This window comes from Ursus americanus, chromosome 26 (assembly GCF_024610735.1).
Source record: "Ursus americanus isolate L20-20 chromosome 26, mUrsAme1.1.p, whole genome shotgun sequence".
Taxonomy (NCBI): domain Eukaryota; kingdom Metazoa; phylum Chordata; class Mammalia; order Carnivora; family Ursidae; genus Ursus; species Ursus americanus.
Genome location: NC_142152.1, coordinates 13,210,765 through 13,227,369, shown reverse-complemented (window position 1 = coordinate 13,227,369; position 16,605 = coordinate 13,210,765). Strand labels below are relative to the sequence as shown.

The following is a 16,605-nucleotide window of genomic DNA, read 5'->3' as shown; positions in this document are numbered from 1 at the left end:
ATTGGGATTTATCTTTTTACCCTAAATCTCTGTAGGAGGCTCCTCAATGAAGAGGAATTTATAATCTATACTTTATCCATATGACAGCTCTATATTTGAAGGGTTTAATGTTAATACCATGGTGGGTTTACTTTGTGTGTGTTTGTGTGGTATGATGTGAAAAAAGAGTAGCTAGAAAAAACGATGGCAAACAGATGACTAAAAATGTAAAGGTAGAAGATTTCAGGGTATTAACTCTTCTAGACATATGTTTCCAGGCAGAATAATCTGAAACCATCCCCCCAAAATGAATAGCTCTCCTTCCATCAAGCTCTAAAATGAAGATAATTTTACAAAGCCTCTACTAAAATTACTTCTGTTATTGCTGTTTTGACAAGCTAGCTCGTTATAGAAGATCTCAGCAAACTTTTTCTGTAAATAGTCAGAGAGTAAACATTTCTGACTTTGTGTGCCATATGGTCTTTGCTGTAACTCTTCACCTCTGCTTTTGTAGCACAAAAGCAACCACAGATTATATGCAAATGAAGGAATGTGGCTGTGTTTCAAAAAACCTTAATTTTTGGACACTGAAATTTGATTTTCATATGCTTTTATATGTTGTGAAATGACATTCTTTTCGTTTCCCCCCAACATTTAAAAATGCAAAAATCACTCCTAGCTTGTGGGCCCACAAAAGCGAAACAAGATTAAGCCCAGGAGCTACAGTTTGCTGACTCTGGAGTTACAGCATTATTTGGATGAGTATAAAAAAACAAAAAAAGCCCTAAAACAAATGTTAAAGAATATAAGAACAACTAATTCAGAACGAAGACTGCAATGAAAATACTGATCTTAAAAAAATCTATATAATCACAACTACCTAATCCATTATTTATATTGATCCCATTTCATATTAGTTTTATTTCAGCATTCAGAAAATTGTTAAACATTTAAAAATCATTCTTCAAAAGACATTACTTTCTGACTTGATTTAGGTATTTTTCTTAAACTTATTAAAAACATAGTTTTATTTCTAAGTGATAACTCTTCCCTTAACTTTTTCCACTTCAAATAACATATCCTTTTATTTATGTTAGCATAGCAAGTACTTATAATTATCAAATTCCTTTTACTTCATTGCTTTTCTAATTCCTAGTTCGCTTATATGTCAATAATCTGTTTTCATAAGCCATCTTCCCTTTTATTGTGTCAAAGCCTTTAAAAAAATAACATATTTCATTTCCTAAAACCTACCTGTATATGTTTGTAGCTGAACAGAAATTTACTATCACATTACATAGACTGAGTGAAAACATAAAATTTGTGGCTTCGTGGTATTTTTACTCCTCTCCTTTCTTTTCTTTCTACTTGTCTTTATTTCATGAGCATTTATGTTCTTTTTCTCTGAATACTTTAACACTTAAGCTTTTTAGGGCCCTATCACTCTAATTAGCTTCAACTTTATAAACTTACCTTGATTTATGATTACCTAAATAAAGTATTAGTTTGTATTACCTTGTGTTTTCCAATTATCAACACTGTTTACACTGTTTTTCAATCTTAAGCCTAACTTTTAATATTCTTCCAACTAGACTCATGTATTTGATTTTTTCTTTTTTTCAATTTAAATTTAATTAGCCAACATATAGTACATCATTAGTTTCAGATGTAGAGTTCAGTAATTCATCAGTTGCAGATAACACCCAGTGCTCATCTTGCTATGTGTCCTCCTTAATGCCTGTCACCCAGTTACTCCATCCCCACACCCACCTCCCCTCCAGCGACCCTCAGTTTGTTTCCTACAGTTAAGAGTCTCTTATGGTTTGTCTCCCTCTCTGATTTCTTCCCATTCAGTTTTCCCTCCCTCCTCCTATGATCCTCTGTGATATTTCTTATATTCCACACATGAGTGAAACCATATGATAATTGTTTCTCTGATTGACTTATTTCTCTCAGAATAATACCCTCCAGTTCCATCCACATCGATGTAAAGGGTGAGATTTCATCCTTTTTGATAGCTGAGTAATATTCCATTATAGATATCTATATCTATATCTCACATCTTCTTAAATGTAAAGATAATTTTTTCCTTTATGTGGGATTATTTTCTAGTCACTATCCTCAACATATTATTAGTCTAAGGATTTTAGTAACTTTTGAAGTCATTAAATTAGTCAAACTCTGCTTACAAGATGATAATTTGTAAAGGTACAAGATGATAGTTTTATTATTATTAAAATTACTAAAAACTCATTTGGGGTTCAGAATACTTCTGCTTTGTACCATGAATAGAAAATGATGATACATTCTTAATTTATAATTCAAGAATCTAACATATCCTACTTTTTGCTATAGAAGTGCCAATGTAGGATAAAGTATATTTTCATCTGAGAATAAAATTTATTATTATCCCAAAAATTACATCTTAGAATATTCTACTTTATATCACTGATTATCTATAATAAGTAAGGATGCAGGATTCTTTTCTCTCTAAAAAATAATATATCATATAGATGATACCAATTGAAGTATTGATTTAATTAAATCCTTACCCCAAACATTTGAATGATGTTTTATTTTTCCAACTATTAAATAAAATATTTAAGTGCAAACCTGGTTCTGAATCTTTCATCTTATTGAATTATTTAGAAATGTTTCAATGAATTAAAAGGCACCCACATACTTGCTCTTGTGTATAGATGCCTACAATAAATTTTTGCAAAATGGAATGGTCATTATATGCTAATTTATCTCATTTTAGGAATATAGTTTTTATATAGCTGTTAATATAGCTATGGAAGTTAGAATAACTTTATTCTGCTTCTAAGCAACAATTTTTAACATGCAAGGGTTATTTTAAGGCATTCTGGGGTAATGGGAATTAAAAGGAAGGGGAGAAACTGAATACTCAGCCAAATACTTGATATGCATCTTCTCTAAGCTGAACTCTCTACAGAAGATACAATTTGCCTTTTGACAGTTTTCCTCTCCATACTTTTCTAGTTAAAGGGAATCTTAGAATGATGAACCTAATATTCAATCTTTTTAGGAAAAAAAGTAATCAGAACAAAGTGTGACCCAGTGAAATGAAACAAAAGATGAAGACATTGGGGTTAGTCATTATATATCGTACCATGCACTACAGGTGTTAAAAAAAATAAATCAAAAAGTGGTATAAGTAATTTTTGAAGCACAAAACTTTTAATTTAATCCTAATTTAACACTAACTCCCTTCCATACAGACCTTAAGAAGTCCTAACTTTCTAGTCTTGGTTTGATAGGAAAAAAAAATCACTTATCATGGGTTACAGAGAGTATGACACTAAATATATTTATTAATATGGTCAGAATCTTTTTAGGGCTTTCTAGAATAATATTCAGGAATGTTTAGACTGATTAAATCACAAAATTCATACTAATCTTTTTTTTAAGATAGTGGAATAAATTCTGGAAGTGATTATGGTTGATCTTTCAAATTCTGTAAGAATATGCACAGAAAAGAAAGACTGGCTCACAAGAAAACAGAAAAATGAGACATCTGCATTAATTGCTAAATCACTTAATTTAGCAATCAGAATTTAAGGATTAGTATTATAAAAACAACTTTGGACTTTAGTAATCAGAAATTTAATACAGAGATATAAATAGCTATGTATGGTACATAATTAAAAACAAGCTGAGAAGCCAGAGAATTATCATATCAGTATTATTGTTTATTCTACTCTTTATAACAAAACTATTATAGCAATATGAATTAAATGTATGGCAATAATCTTGGGAGAAGTAAATCCAGGCTAGGATTGATAGAAACTTTTTAAATGGAATGGGATGTCAGATCTAAACAGAGCCAGAAATTATTTACTCAAATAATTTAGCTTTTCTTCTACCGTATTTATACCACATGCCACTTTAGAGATTTTATTTCCATTTCTTTTGAAAAGATATATTCAGGAAAAGGACAAAGCATTCTGAATCTGAGCTATAGGTTACAAAAAATACTACTGTTAGTATTGCCTATCTGACACATGTACAGTATTGAGTGGCTATAAGGTATTGTTCACCTTCAAAGTGTTGTCTTGGGTATATTAGCCTTTATCTCAAGTATTTCTAAGATGTTGTATGACACTGAAGATGCTTACTGCCTAATTTTAAAAACAAGAATCTTGTAGTTATTCCCAAAGAGTTTGAGTTAAGAGAAGTCTATTAACTCAGAAAAATGTGTCTACTTGCCAGATTACCTATGATGATACTCTAACATTGATCATTTTCCTTAACAAATGGAATTGAATCATCAAGGCTCTATCACTTGGATCCAGCCAATAATTTATAATCCTGCTGACAAATCCATCAAGGGGCAGAAGACATGGTCAATGGAAAAGCTCCAAGTGAAGTCTCATAAAAAGATTCTCAGAAAATTGTACAATTGTGTAAGAAACACAGATTTTGAAAAGAAAATTTTTATTTTGCATTGGAGCCATAAAGTTATTAAATCAACTGCAATGTTAGTGTGGCTTAAGTGTCCTCTACCCTGCCAATTTAATCTTTATTTCATAAATGTGAGCATGAAGCTACAGCTAGGAAAGAAAGAAAGAGATATGGAGAAAAGAGACAGAAAGTAAAAAAGATGGAGATGAGAGGACAAACCAATCAGATTTGGAATTACCAGTCAGCAGAAGTTTAGGAAAAAAAAAAAAAATCACCGAGTGAAATCGTACATTTACTCTGAGAGAGTATCCTTTCACATTGCCTTCTAGGTGACCTCTGAGCTCCTCCAGCTTTCGATGGAGCTACACGTAAACATCAGAAAATGAATTGAAAAAGCAACTTGTTCTCTTTTCAGTTTTCCTTTTCCCTTTTAAAAACAAGATCATAGCGTTATACATTTCTCACTGCCTTTGGCAAACATTTCAAAACATCAAAAATCTTTGTATAACACAAGAATATATGCTCAATAAACCTGTGACTAGGAAGCTAACATTTTAATTATAGCATGTTTTCTCTCCAAAGTGTTGGAGAAAATAAATACTAAAACTATCCTTATAATCTCCTAGAGATTCACTTTAAAATTTTCTATTCAGTAGAAATACAGGTAAAAATATTTAGAAATTATGAAATTTGCTTTTCCCAAACACACTTTTTGATTTAAAGCTGAACCATATAAAAGTAAACTGACTGAACCCTAACATGTATCTTTGATCTTATACATATACATGTGTATATACATAATCATACTGTATATACACTCAAAAATAATAAACATACAATTGTAAGTTGAAGCTCTATATAGCCAAAAGCTGAACTTAAAGATAATTAAACACACACGCACTTGCACACACAATCCAGTTTATAGCAGATGGTGCTGCACTTATGGATGCCATTTTATCTTTATTTCACTATCAATAATTTCTAAAAAATTATGTCACACTTCACCTTTTCACTTGAATCTGGCTCTTAATCCATAGTCTAAACAATAATGGACTTATATTCCCTTAAAGACAAAGGTAAAATCTGATACCTCACAAGTAGACAGTGAGGAATGGTACTGATATATCATTGGGATACATAAACTTATATTTTTCTGACTATTTTAACTTGCCTTGATTTTGAAACAGGCATATAATCAACACTTCCCATCCCCTCTCATTATTCTTAGTGAAAAAAACATTAAAAACAAAACAAAACAAAAAACGCTACCCAGTATACAGCAGTGTTAGAGAACAGAGAAGATGGCTTGTCTGGAATAAAGGACACAAACGTACAGACACACCCTCATCCATGTGCACTCGTGTGCGTGCACACACACAAATAAACAACAACAAAAAAGTAAAATTAAGAAGGCAGAAGAGGCAAGGAGAGGAAGGAGTGCAGAAATTAGTGTTTCATAAATTGTTAAATGGAAATAAACAGAAGGTGTATAAAATTTTGAATTGACTTAATATTAGGCCTCAAGGTAGTTATTGAATTTGGGGATATCCCAATGCAGTGAACTGTCTGTCATTTTGATTAACAGTTACTATTGCTGTTAGGACAAATGGGATTGAGATATAAATAGTAGTTAACTTGGGAGGAAACTCCTCCGCATATTTTAAAAATTCAGCAAATTTTCTAACTTGCATTTATGGTGGCAGCATTAAAAGTGATCAATGGCTAGGTCTCTGTTTCTAAAGGGTGATGACTGGCTTACCTTTTCATTGTCATTGAATTTTAGAATATCGAGTGCCCAAGAGATATTAACCAAACAGATATTTAACAACTAGCAAATGGGACCATCAGATCAGAAATCTTCAAGTTGTGTATTAACAGATCACATACACAAATGGGCAAACATTTAGATATATTTTGGTTTCCATTGATTGTTATATCCATTTTTTAACTTCAAAAAAACAAATAAAAGTGGATTCAGTGTTTAAATACTATTAGGTATATGTGAGCCCATTATACCAGCATCATATAAAATTCCTTTTCTGTCTAATTCTTAAGAGAAAATACACACACACACACACACACACACACACACGAAATACATGTTACTAACTCATAATAATTATTTTTTCTGGAATGAACTACAAATGGTAATGACACTAACATAACATTTAGTTACTTTTTATTAAAAAAGCAAAAAGGGGAGATAATATTTTGAAAATAAATATTAGTTCTCTGTGTAACAGGAACTTAACACATAGTCAGTGACATCAATCAGAGGAACGGTTTACTCTAGAACCCCAAATCATAGGCACCTGTAATGAGACAGTTGCCCTTTCTCTTGTTTGTGGTGCCATTCAAAGCTAGTTATTTGGCAGCTTGCCTTCAGCTGGTTGCTCTATGTGTAGCTGAAACAAACAACAACAAAAAAATATGACCCAACAGCCAATAAAAATATTAAAATAAAAAAAATGGGATGGTGAAAAATGGAAAAAGCCCCCTTCCTCCCACCACCCTCCAAAAAGGAAGAAGTGTAGGCTACAGACGAAATCTTGCCAAAAAAATGTTAGAAACATATTTACTTTGAGGGATCCAACTCTACTAGCAACTCCTTTGCTTTCATCCGGCCGTCTAATTTGCTACAATGAGGGAAGATGGGTAAAAAAGACAGAATAAAGAAAAAGTGAACTTAAAAAATTTTCTACACATTAGTAAGTAATACATGCAAAAACATCATTTGACTCTTTGAGGTATCTCTTAGGAAGCAGTGGAGTTAACTAACCCAGAGGCTATATGAAATGCTCTGCAAATAGGCTGGTCATTCGAATTGCCTTCATTATAGCATTATTCCTGAGATTAGGAAATGGGCACTTACTTTGGTTATCTTGGGGACTTCTGATGTAGCAGTATCTGGAGTAGTGTTACATTTGCATTTGGTTTACGAAAAACAAAGAATTACAAATATATCTATGCAGAGAACTTTGTCTCTTTAAGTGTTATAGTGTCCATTCCATTGTAATATCTGAAAACCTCAATGGTATGACTAAAACATGAGTGTTCCCTCAGTGGAAAGATCAGTTCTAACAAGCATCATTCTTGGTAGGTGACAGAGTGAAGCTCCTCTGCTTGCTGACCCAAGCACTGAGGTTGTTCAGCTGTCACTGAGATTCCCAATTAAACAATTTTGCTGCCCAACCAGAAAATTTTAATGCCAGACCAATGTTAAATACATTCACTCCCTCAAAACTTTCTTTTATTTCAGTTGAATTTTCCTCTTGGGTAAGATACGGGGAAACTAAAACTACTATTTTTAAAATTGGTTTCATATCACTATATAAATGAGAAAACAAAGATTCTCAACACAAAGTATTTCACTAGATGAGATATGAATTAGAATTTTTTTTTTTTGCTTTTTCATAGAGCTGTAACAAGAATATTTGGTTAGAGAGGAAGATAAACAAACAAAAAAAAAAGTAGGGAAGAAGGATGAGAAGCTTCAGATCAAGTGCTTTTATGCTTGGGTCCTACACATGCAGAATGATGGTTTCCATTCAGACCAACATAGGTCAAGGTAGCTGTGATGCTCCTGGTTTGTTTGTTTGTTTGTTTGATTGTTTTTTTTTTTTTTTTAAGACAGTAGAGGAAGCATCAATGTGATGTAATGCCAGGTTCCAAATGTTAAAGTCCTCAGGAAAAATAAGAAACCTGACCATACTACAAAATTATATTTCCTGGAGGCAGGCTATCTTATCCCTTTTAGGATCTCTCTGATAGCATATGGAGATTGCTTAGGAATAATACTGAGAAAATTGAATTTTTATTTTGAAAAAAAGCATCTTGGTACATAAGAATTATGTCAACTTTCGATTTTACTTGATAAAGTTTTTACTAATTCTTCAGCATTAACTAAATGTTATACCCAAAAGATAATCACCAATTCTCATTCTTCTTAGTCAATACTTCTTAGTGTAATACTAATTAGAATGGCAACACCCTTCTGAATGGGCAGTGAACTTATAATATTTAGTCTTTTCTCTTGTACTATTTTCTTTGATCTTAAAGAACATTTTATATCAAAAATGATTTCCCATTTTAAGTAGAGACTCACAATATCTTGATTATAAAGATAAATTAGGTAATTTCCTATTAAAAATATAGTCTAATGCCTCATGCTGCTTTCTGAAAACTTTCAGAAACTGCGAAGATTTTCAGAATTGTTATCTAGTAACAAATGAACACCATTTTCTACATTGTCTTTTATTTCTAGAAGGCTTAAAATTACACCAATTCCAGCAACATGAGGTATCTTCTTCAAGGTTATTTGTTAATGACAAATCAGGAACAATACCTACAGTTCCTGACTTCCAGTTCAAAGTTGTATTCCCTCTATAGGCCTGGAAATAAATGGGTCGGAAAAAAATTGATGCTTATAAGAAGATATGTATATGTATATATGTGTCTCTGTCTGTCTTGTGCGTTCATCTGTCTCTCTTTCCATCGATGGAAGAAATTTAATGTTATTGTATTTATTTATGGAAGAAATTTTTCCTGAACCACTTCAGTTCCAAATGCAAGTGCAAATACAGAAACTTAGTGAGTTATAAGAAACTCTAAATGTGAACTCTAGATGTGAAAAATAGACAATAATACTCATTTATTTTTTATTTTTATTTTTTTATAATACCAATTTAAACTAAGATGTCTGGGAACACAAAGCTCATCTGTCAATGCTTGACATAAATTTTCTGTATATAAATCTGACTTTGTAAATTTGAAACTGTCATAAGAAGACGACTTTAGAAAACCAATGTGGTTACTATCAAAGCCCAAAGTAGTTGTAATTCAAGTATCAGGTGATTTTTTTTGTGGCTCCTGAACCAGGTATAATAGCTAATACTGAAAAACTTTAGAAAGAATTTGAAAAAGATTTGTCTCATAAACTAAAATTTGAGAACTAGAGAAAAGTAACATCAATAGATTTTAGTTTAATACTCTCATTTATTCTAGTCAACTCTTAATCATCAATTATGATGGAGTAGTATAAATAAAAGAAATTGGCTACTCCAAATGCCTGATTATTATTTTTCTTTGCTAAGTTAAAAGTAATCACTAAAGATTAGCATTTGGATGAGATAAATTACTTTATTCTTCATGATAATTATAAGATCTTCACATCATTAGCTAATTTTATCTATATTTGTCTATGAGGCTAAACATTTTGCATCAGTAACTAAGAGATGTTAAACTGCAAATGTTTTTATTACATATGGGATCATTGCAATATAAATGAAGTTTGAGAATTGGATGTAAAAATTATGGGAGTTATGATTGGTTGAGATTATTAGCTTATATATTTGAAAATTAAAATGTTGCAGAACAAAAAATGTTATCACTAATAAATTTTTCTACACTGAAGAAAAATTTTATAAGTATTTCATTGTGATTTTAAAATATATAAATTAGAGGGTCAAAACATTTCAACTTTCTATTCAGACTGTCAGCTAGAACATATTTAACAAAATACCTATTAAAAATAATCTGAAAATATTGCAATGTATCACCTCTTTTGCAACCTCCTGGGAATCTTTTGTCAGAGATTAATTACAGAGGAATCTATTCGCAAGGATTAATTACCAGATGTGGCCTATAAAGCAGTGAAATGACTCTGCTATATGTATTTATCTTTTTTATAAGAGCTTGAATCCTAGAATATCATGCAACAAAAGAAAGTGCCTGGATGCTACTACAATATGGGTTGTTGATTACCTTTGATTTAGCCCAATTCTCCAAACTCACTGTAAAATCATTTCCACTGTTAACAAGGTAGAAAATTATCCCATCTCACCTCACCTCTCTTGCCAATAATAAGTAGTTGTAAATGTTAAATTTGTATTAAAGCAAACATGTAGATTTTGGAGTAGAAACCCAACTTTACATTAATTTTTAAAACAAAATATAATACTTGAAAGAAATTTGTAAAAGCCACATTAAGTTAGGTGCCCATATCACTGGGCATATGTATTCACACTTCTCTTTAGTACTATAGATTTGTGAAAAAATATGAGAAAAGACTGCATATTTTCTGTGTTTGAACTCAGGTCTAGAGAGGTTCAGGGGCTTTCTGGAGACATATCAATAAAAAAATGCTCAGTACAATAAATTCTCTCTCAGGTCTTTTCGTTAAACTTAGGTTCTCATTTATGGAATGACTAATGTAGATCTTTCCTCTTTTTCTCATGATATATTTTATATTCATTTGAATTAAAATGGCACAGATTAAGCAAACATTTTTCCTTGTTTTTGCCTTAGGAATTGAATTACTTGATTTTTAGAATTACCTGTAATTTACATTCAGAACTACCCCGAGAGACAAATACTTCTAACCCCATTGCTACTTTTTTTAAAGTATGTGTATCAAGGAGAGGAAATAAAACTTTCTTCTTAGAAACTATTTATCTTTTTTTTTTTTTAAAGATTTTATTTATTTATTTGAGAGAGATAGAGACAGCCAGCGAGAGAGGGAACACAAGCAGGGGGAGTGGGAGAGGAAGAAGCAGGCTCCTAGCGGAGGAGCCTGATGTGGGGCTCGATCCCAGAACACCGGGATCACGCCCTGAGCCGAAAGCAGACGCTTAACCGCTGTGCCACCCAGGTGCCCCAGAAACTATTTATCTTTTAACCAATACCACTCAGTATATATTGATACAGCTATTGATTGTTTATTGCAGTTATGATTTGGAGGAGATTTTTAAAAATCTCCTTCGAAAATTAAAATGTTGCAAAACAAAAAATGTTATCCCTAATAATTTTTCTACCCTGAAGAAAATACTTCATAAGTATTTCATTGTGATTTCAAAAGATATAAATCAGAGGGTCAAAAACATTTCAATTTGCTATTCAGATTGTCAGCTAGAATATATTTAACAAAATATCTATTAAAAATAATATGAAAATATTGCAATCTATCACCTCAGAGCTCAAAATTTAAACACACTCTTGAAAATAAAGAAATACTTTTGGGATCTGGTTAATATTTCAATTAACTATATTTCAGCTCTTTCAATAAAACTGTTGCTTCATCATAAAGCAATCCAGTTTCATTTGTCACTTATTAAGGCAAAGCAAAAAAGAGGGAAGGAAGAAATGAAAGTAAGTTAAGTGACAATTATATGTCAAGGAAAAATAAATAATGCATTTCTGGAGAAAAGCAATATGATTATAAACTAAACTAACAAAAGAATAGAGAAGATCAAGGAAAGATGCAAAGGTTAATGAGGAAATGAGAAGTCAAAAATCAGAATCTTGGTAGCAAGTCACAGATTCACCAATCTACCTCTTCCCGAAAAAAAATTTTATTCTTAGGAAATCCTTCATTTTTAAGGATCTGATTTCTCATGGTATATTAACATTTGAAATCATTTATTTATAGCTTAATATGGATTTAATTTTGATCTTTAAGTTTCTATAATAGCTTTGATTCCAAAACGATCTATACAAAATTAGACTTTTTAGCAAGTTATTTCCTGCCAGAGCTTATATAATGTAATTCATGTTTTTTTCCCCAAATTTCTTATCTCTGTGAAAAGAAATTATGAAGCCCATCAATGGTGTGGTATGAAAGAGTTATTAGGCACTTTGAAATAACTTTAAGTAGTACAGTGTATGTTATTAAGAATTATTTATTATTTGTGTATGAAACAGAAAAAATCTTATTTTAAAACTTCCACTGAAATATGATATAATTTTCTACCCAGCAAGATTAAGAATAGAATAGCTTAGCCTAGATATAAAAATGCTCTGGTGTAAACACAGTTACAAAAATAAATAAATAGTTGGCTTTATGAAGATTTGTTATAAATCTGAAAAGCAGGCAAAAGACAGCTCTGTCATTACCAGAACCTATTTAAATAACAAAAAATTTTTATTTTTCTGGTTTAAAAAATAATATAGATTATAAAATAACTTGCAATTCCATCCCTATGCACTATTGTTTACTATTTTTTCTAACCACATATTTTATTTTGAGCATTTTCCCATGTCATTAAATACCCTAAAAGATATGATTTTTTGGGTTATATAAATAACTCATATATGTATGTATAAGTTATTTAACCATGGACAATTAAGGTTGGTTCTAATTTTTCATGAATATGAATAATGGCATGATAAATAGTCTTGTACATAAGTCTTTGATGGCTTCTTTGATAATTTCCATTGGATAAATTTCTGGAAACTATGATTGATTAAAATGTAAGAAAAATTTTAAGGATATATATATATATCCTTATATGTAATGTTCACTTGAAAGGTCACACAGATTTATATTCCTACTAGTGTCAATAGGAAAGCTCAGGTCACTGTTCATTATAGTATGGATGATTATAATTTAAAAATGGTTATCAACTGGACTGCAAAATTTGTATTGTTTAAAATTTTAAATAAATTTCTAGTGAGAGGATATATGTTTTCTGACATATTTCTTTGCTGAATTTATTTCTTTTTATAAAATGGCTGTTCCTGCTCTTTAGTTATTTTATTTCTTTTTTTTCCTATGAGATTAGAAGAGCTCTTTTGGGCTATCAACACTTTATCTGATAGATTTGTTGTAATTTTTTTTTCTTCACATCAACTCCTTTATTAAGGTCCTTGAGAGCAGGGCTAAGAAGTATATCTATTGCTATATCCCCAACACCTAGCATAGTATTTGACATAATACTATGCACTAAAAAATATTCATTAAAAAATTTCTGAATTAATGTATTGTTTTGTTTTTAATGAAAGTAGAATGAGTAGGGCCAACAGGTAATCATGAAGTTTTGGGCAAGAAAATACGTGACCAGTTTTAGAATATATATCATTTTACAATATAAAGATCTAGAGATTATGTTAGTTTTGGATATGCTCTGTATTGAACTCCTACATGAGACAAAGTAGTTAATTACATGGATTTGAATCATGGCTTTATCTAATCAACTCCAAAATCAGCTGCGAAAATAATGATGGCACAGGTTAACTTTGTTCAGCGGCCTTTTGCACAAAATATGCCCCAAACCATTAAAAATAAATTTATAGAATGTGAAGTTATTAAATGGAACTGAAAGGTGGTATTCTTAATTTCACTATTCTTTGTATTTCTACAGTTCTTACTTTCCTATCTTCACATAAACTGAATACAACTCCAGTGGATACCAAGAGAAACTAGTATTCCATTTAAAAGAGATGAGCTTGATCTGAATGAGAAAGATCTTAAATGAGGTTAGAACGTTTTCAGTTGATAATCTCTAACTTTATGTAGTAGCATGGAATGCAAAAGCTGGAATAAATAAATGTAAATTATTTTATATTAATTAGATATTAATATAATATCAGAGAGAAGGGCTAACTGGAATGATAATATTTATTCAAGTCAGTGGAGAAACTGATTTCAAAGGAATGGGATTATAGGCCTATAAGGGAATTTAGAGGCTGATTAATTTCATACCAGGGTATTACTGAAATAGAAACTGAGGTCTACTAGTTCTCAAAAAGCTATAAAGTGGCAGACTAGGGCTGATACTCAATATTTAGTGCCTCATAGTGCAATACTTTCACATACTCAATGTTATTTTTTCAAACAACTTTGGATCTATAATTTTTAAATGTCTGCCAGTAAATCAGTCAAATACAAATCCTAACCATGCTAAACTTGCTTCTTCCATAATATCATTAAACTGAATTCATGAATATGAAAAAAAAATCTGTTTTTGATATTCATATAAATTATAGGAATCTAGGGCCTAAAAGTTCTGCATATACTTTCAGAGGTAGAATTAATATAAGCTGCTAAATTTCATTAAAAGAAGACTAAAACATTCAACTTTCAGAAGATTATTGCACCATTGTTTTTAAAACTGGGAAATAGGAAACACCTAAGATATCCAAATAGGGGCTGGCAAAAAAACTAGGCTACAACCACAAAGCAGAATGCCAAACAATAAGTTATAATTATGTTGCAGAAGATAATTTTTAAAAATGTAAAGAAGTTCATGACATAGGAAGATGTTCATATTACTAAATGAATGAAATAGGTTAAAATATTATATAGTTTAATAATAATAGCTAACATTTATTGAGCACTTCCTATATTTCAAACACTGTGATAAGCTATTTGCACTTTCAAATTTAAACCTTAAACAACTCTTTGAGGCAATTAGTATAATTTTTCATTATAGATTAGATAAGTAAGATTATAGAGATAAGGTAACTTTCTGAAAGCCACACATCTAGTAAGTGATAAAGCTTATATTCCTCACCAAGTCTGTCAGACTCCAAAACCTGAGCTCTTAATCACTGCCTTCCATTATTATCCATTTATATAAAATATTTGAATTTATAGAAAAAAATAACAGAAAAATATATAGCAACATTTAGATATTGCTATTTATTAGGGGTAATCATTCAGGAACACTTTTTTCTTTTCTTTTTTTTTTTTTTTGCTGTAATATGAGTATATATATTACTTTTTTAAAATAAAAAAACACCATGCCACTAACAGACTGACTAAGAAATAAAACTATTATCTCTATAACTAATAATTTATGGTTAGCTGTATCTTCTCAGACTAATCAAAATTCATTTGCAAGTTCAGATTTCAGGATGGCAATTATACGTTTCACAGTTAGGTTATACTCAGCTTCAATGATGAATATAATCTGTGAACATTCAATAATTAGAAAAGGATCAGGGGAATCCCATTTTCAATTTCCATCACATATAAAGGCAGAGGGGATACTTAATCAGATGAATGAAGGAACAGAAATCAATGTATAACCCTGCATATTTAGCAGAATGTCACAGAATAACTATTTAAGATAATTTGTAAATTCAAAATTAATAGTTAAAATATACTGTTATTATCTAATTCCAGTTTTTGCAAAATATGAAATACTTTACCACACTGGGTAGTACTTTCTCATTAGAAAAGGATAGAAGAGAACCATTCTTTATTTGAGGCCTCAAGAATCTGTTTTGCTATCAAGCCAGAGTAAATAGCAAAACATACATGTTATAGAGGAGAAAGTAGGCAATAATGAATGACTGAAAAATCAGTTATGTCTATAAAAGCCAGACATTAAATGAAAATAAAGAAAAGAGCTTGGTGGGTATACAGAATGCCAGGTGAGTATTTATATATGTCAGTATTAACTCAATAATGTCAATCTTATTTTTTTAGGAAAAGCTGAAAATTTATATTTTTATTTAAAAATCTCACCAAGTTTAAGTGTTCTAAGCTAGTTAAAAAAAAAGAGTCATCCCCAATTATATTCCTAATAAAATGATCTTCCAACAGCTATGCTCTGACTTAAAGGGCTCTCTGTGTATTTATTAGGACAGGATATCCTGGGGAAAAATCAGTTGGTACCCAAATACAGTAGTAGCATCACATTGGAAATGAGTAGAGTTAGCCAGAAATTACAAGTTCTGGCTATGTGTCTTCAAAAGACTCTTAAAGTCTTCTCTCATTTTGAATCAAGGAGGAGAAACTCTGTTCCCTGCCCTAGAATTAACCTGGATCACAGAGTCGGGGTGAATAATTTGTAATGCTTAAGCATGGTACTGGTGGTCATTTACATAAAGGATACGATACAATCTCTGGACTGAGAATACCACCATTAACAATTTCTCAATGAAAGACAAGATTCAGCATACATAATTTTGACCTAGGATATTTTCAAGAAACATAAGCCAGTTTACTCATTTTATTGTACCAGTGACAATTTAAGTATGGTTGATGGACCCATGAAGGTCCTTGAGACCTTTTCAGGGGTCCACAAGGCCAGATTATTTTAACAATAGTACTAAGACATTATTTTCCTTTTTCACTATATTGACATTTGCACTCATGGTACAAAAGCAATGGTGGGCTGGTATTTTAGTGTAAATCAAGACAGTGGATTCAAACAGTATGAATAGTCATTGTATTCACTACTATGTACTAATAGTTAAAAAAAAAACCCAAAACTAACAGTTTCAAAAAAGAAAAGCTAGTTTCATTTAACATTGTCTTCAATGAAACAGTGAATACTAATTTAATTAAAACTTGTCCCTTGAGTACAACAAAATGGAAAGTAAGAATAAAATACTTCCAATGCATACATACCAAAGGATGCTTTTCTCAAGGAAAAGCACTTCTGCAGTTGAGGTGAAAGCTGAACTAACCAGGTT

The 16,605-nt window shown here is 31.0% G+C and overlaps 1 protein-coding gene across 18 annotated transcripts in view; it reads right to left on the bottom strand.

Moving 5' to 3' along the window:
• GPHN (gephyrin) overlaps positions 1 to 16,605 on the bottom strand; it is a 603,483-nt gene that overhangs the window by 182,609 nt on the left and 404,269 nt on the right. For 9 of the 18 annotated variants that reach the window (XM_087856022.1, XM_087856023.1, XM_087856027.1 and 6 more), the window contains one exon: positions 6,984 to 7,040. The exons of 6 other annotated variants lie outside the window; for them this stretch is intronic. In XM_087856022.1, coding sequence (XP_087712148.1) covers positions 6,984 to 7,040 — 57 coding nt within the window. Of the gene's footprint in view, positions 1 to 4,694; positions 4,767 to 6,983; positions 7,041 to 16,605 lie in introns of all 18 variants that reach the window. 3 more of the 18 variants (XM_087856030.1, XM_087856032.1, XM_045810545.2) reach the window with 1 other exon arrangement.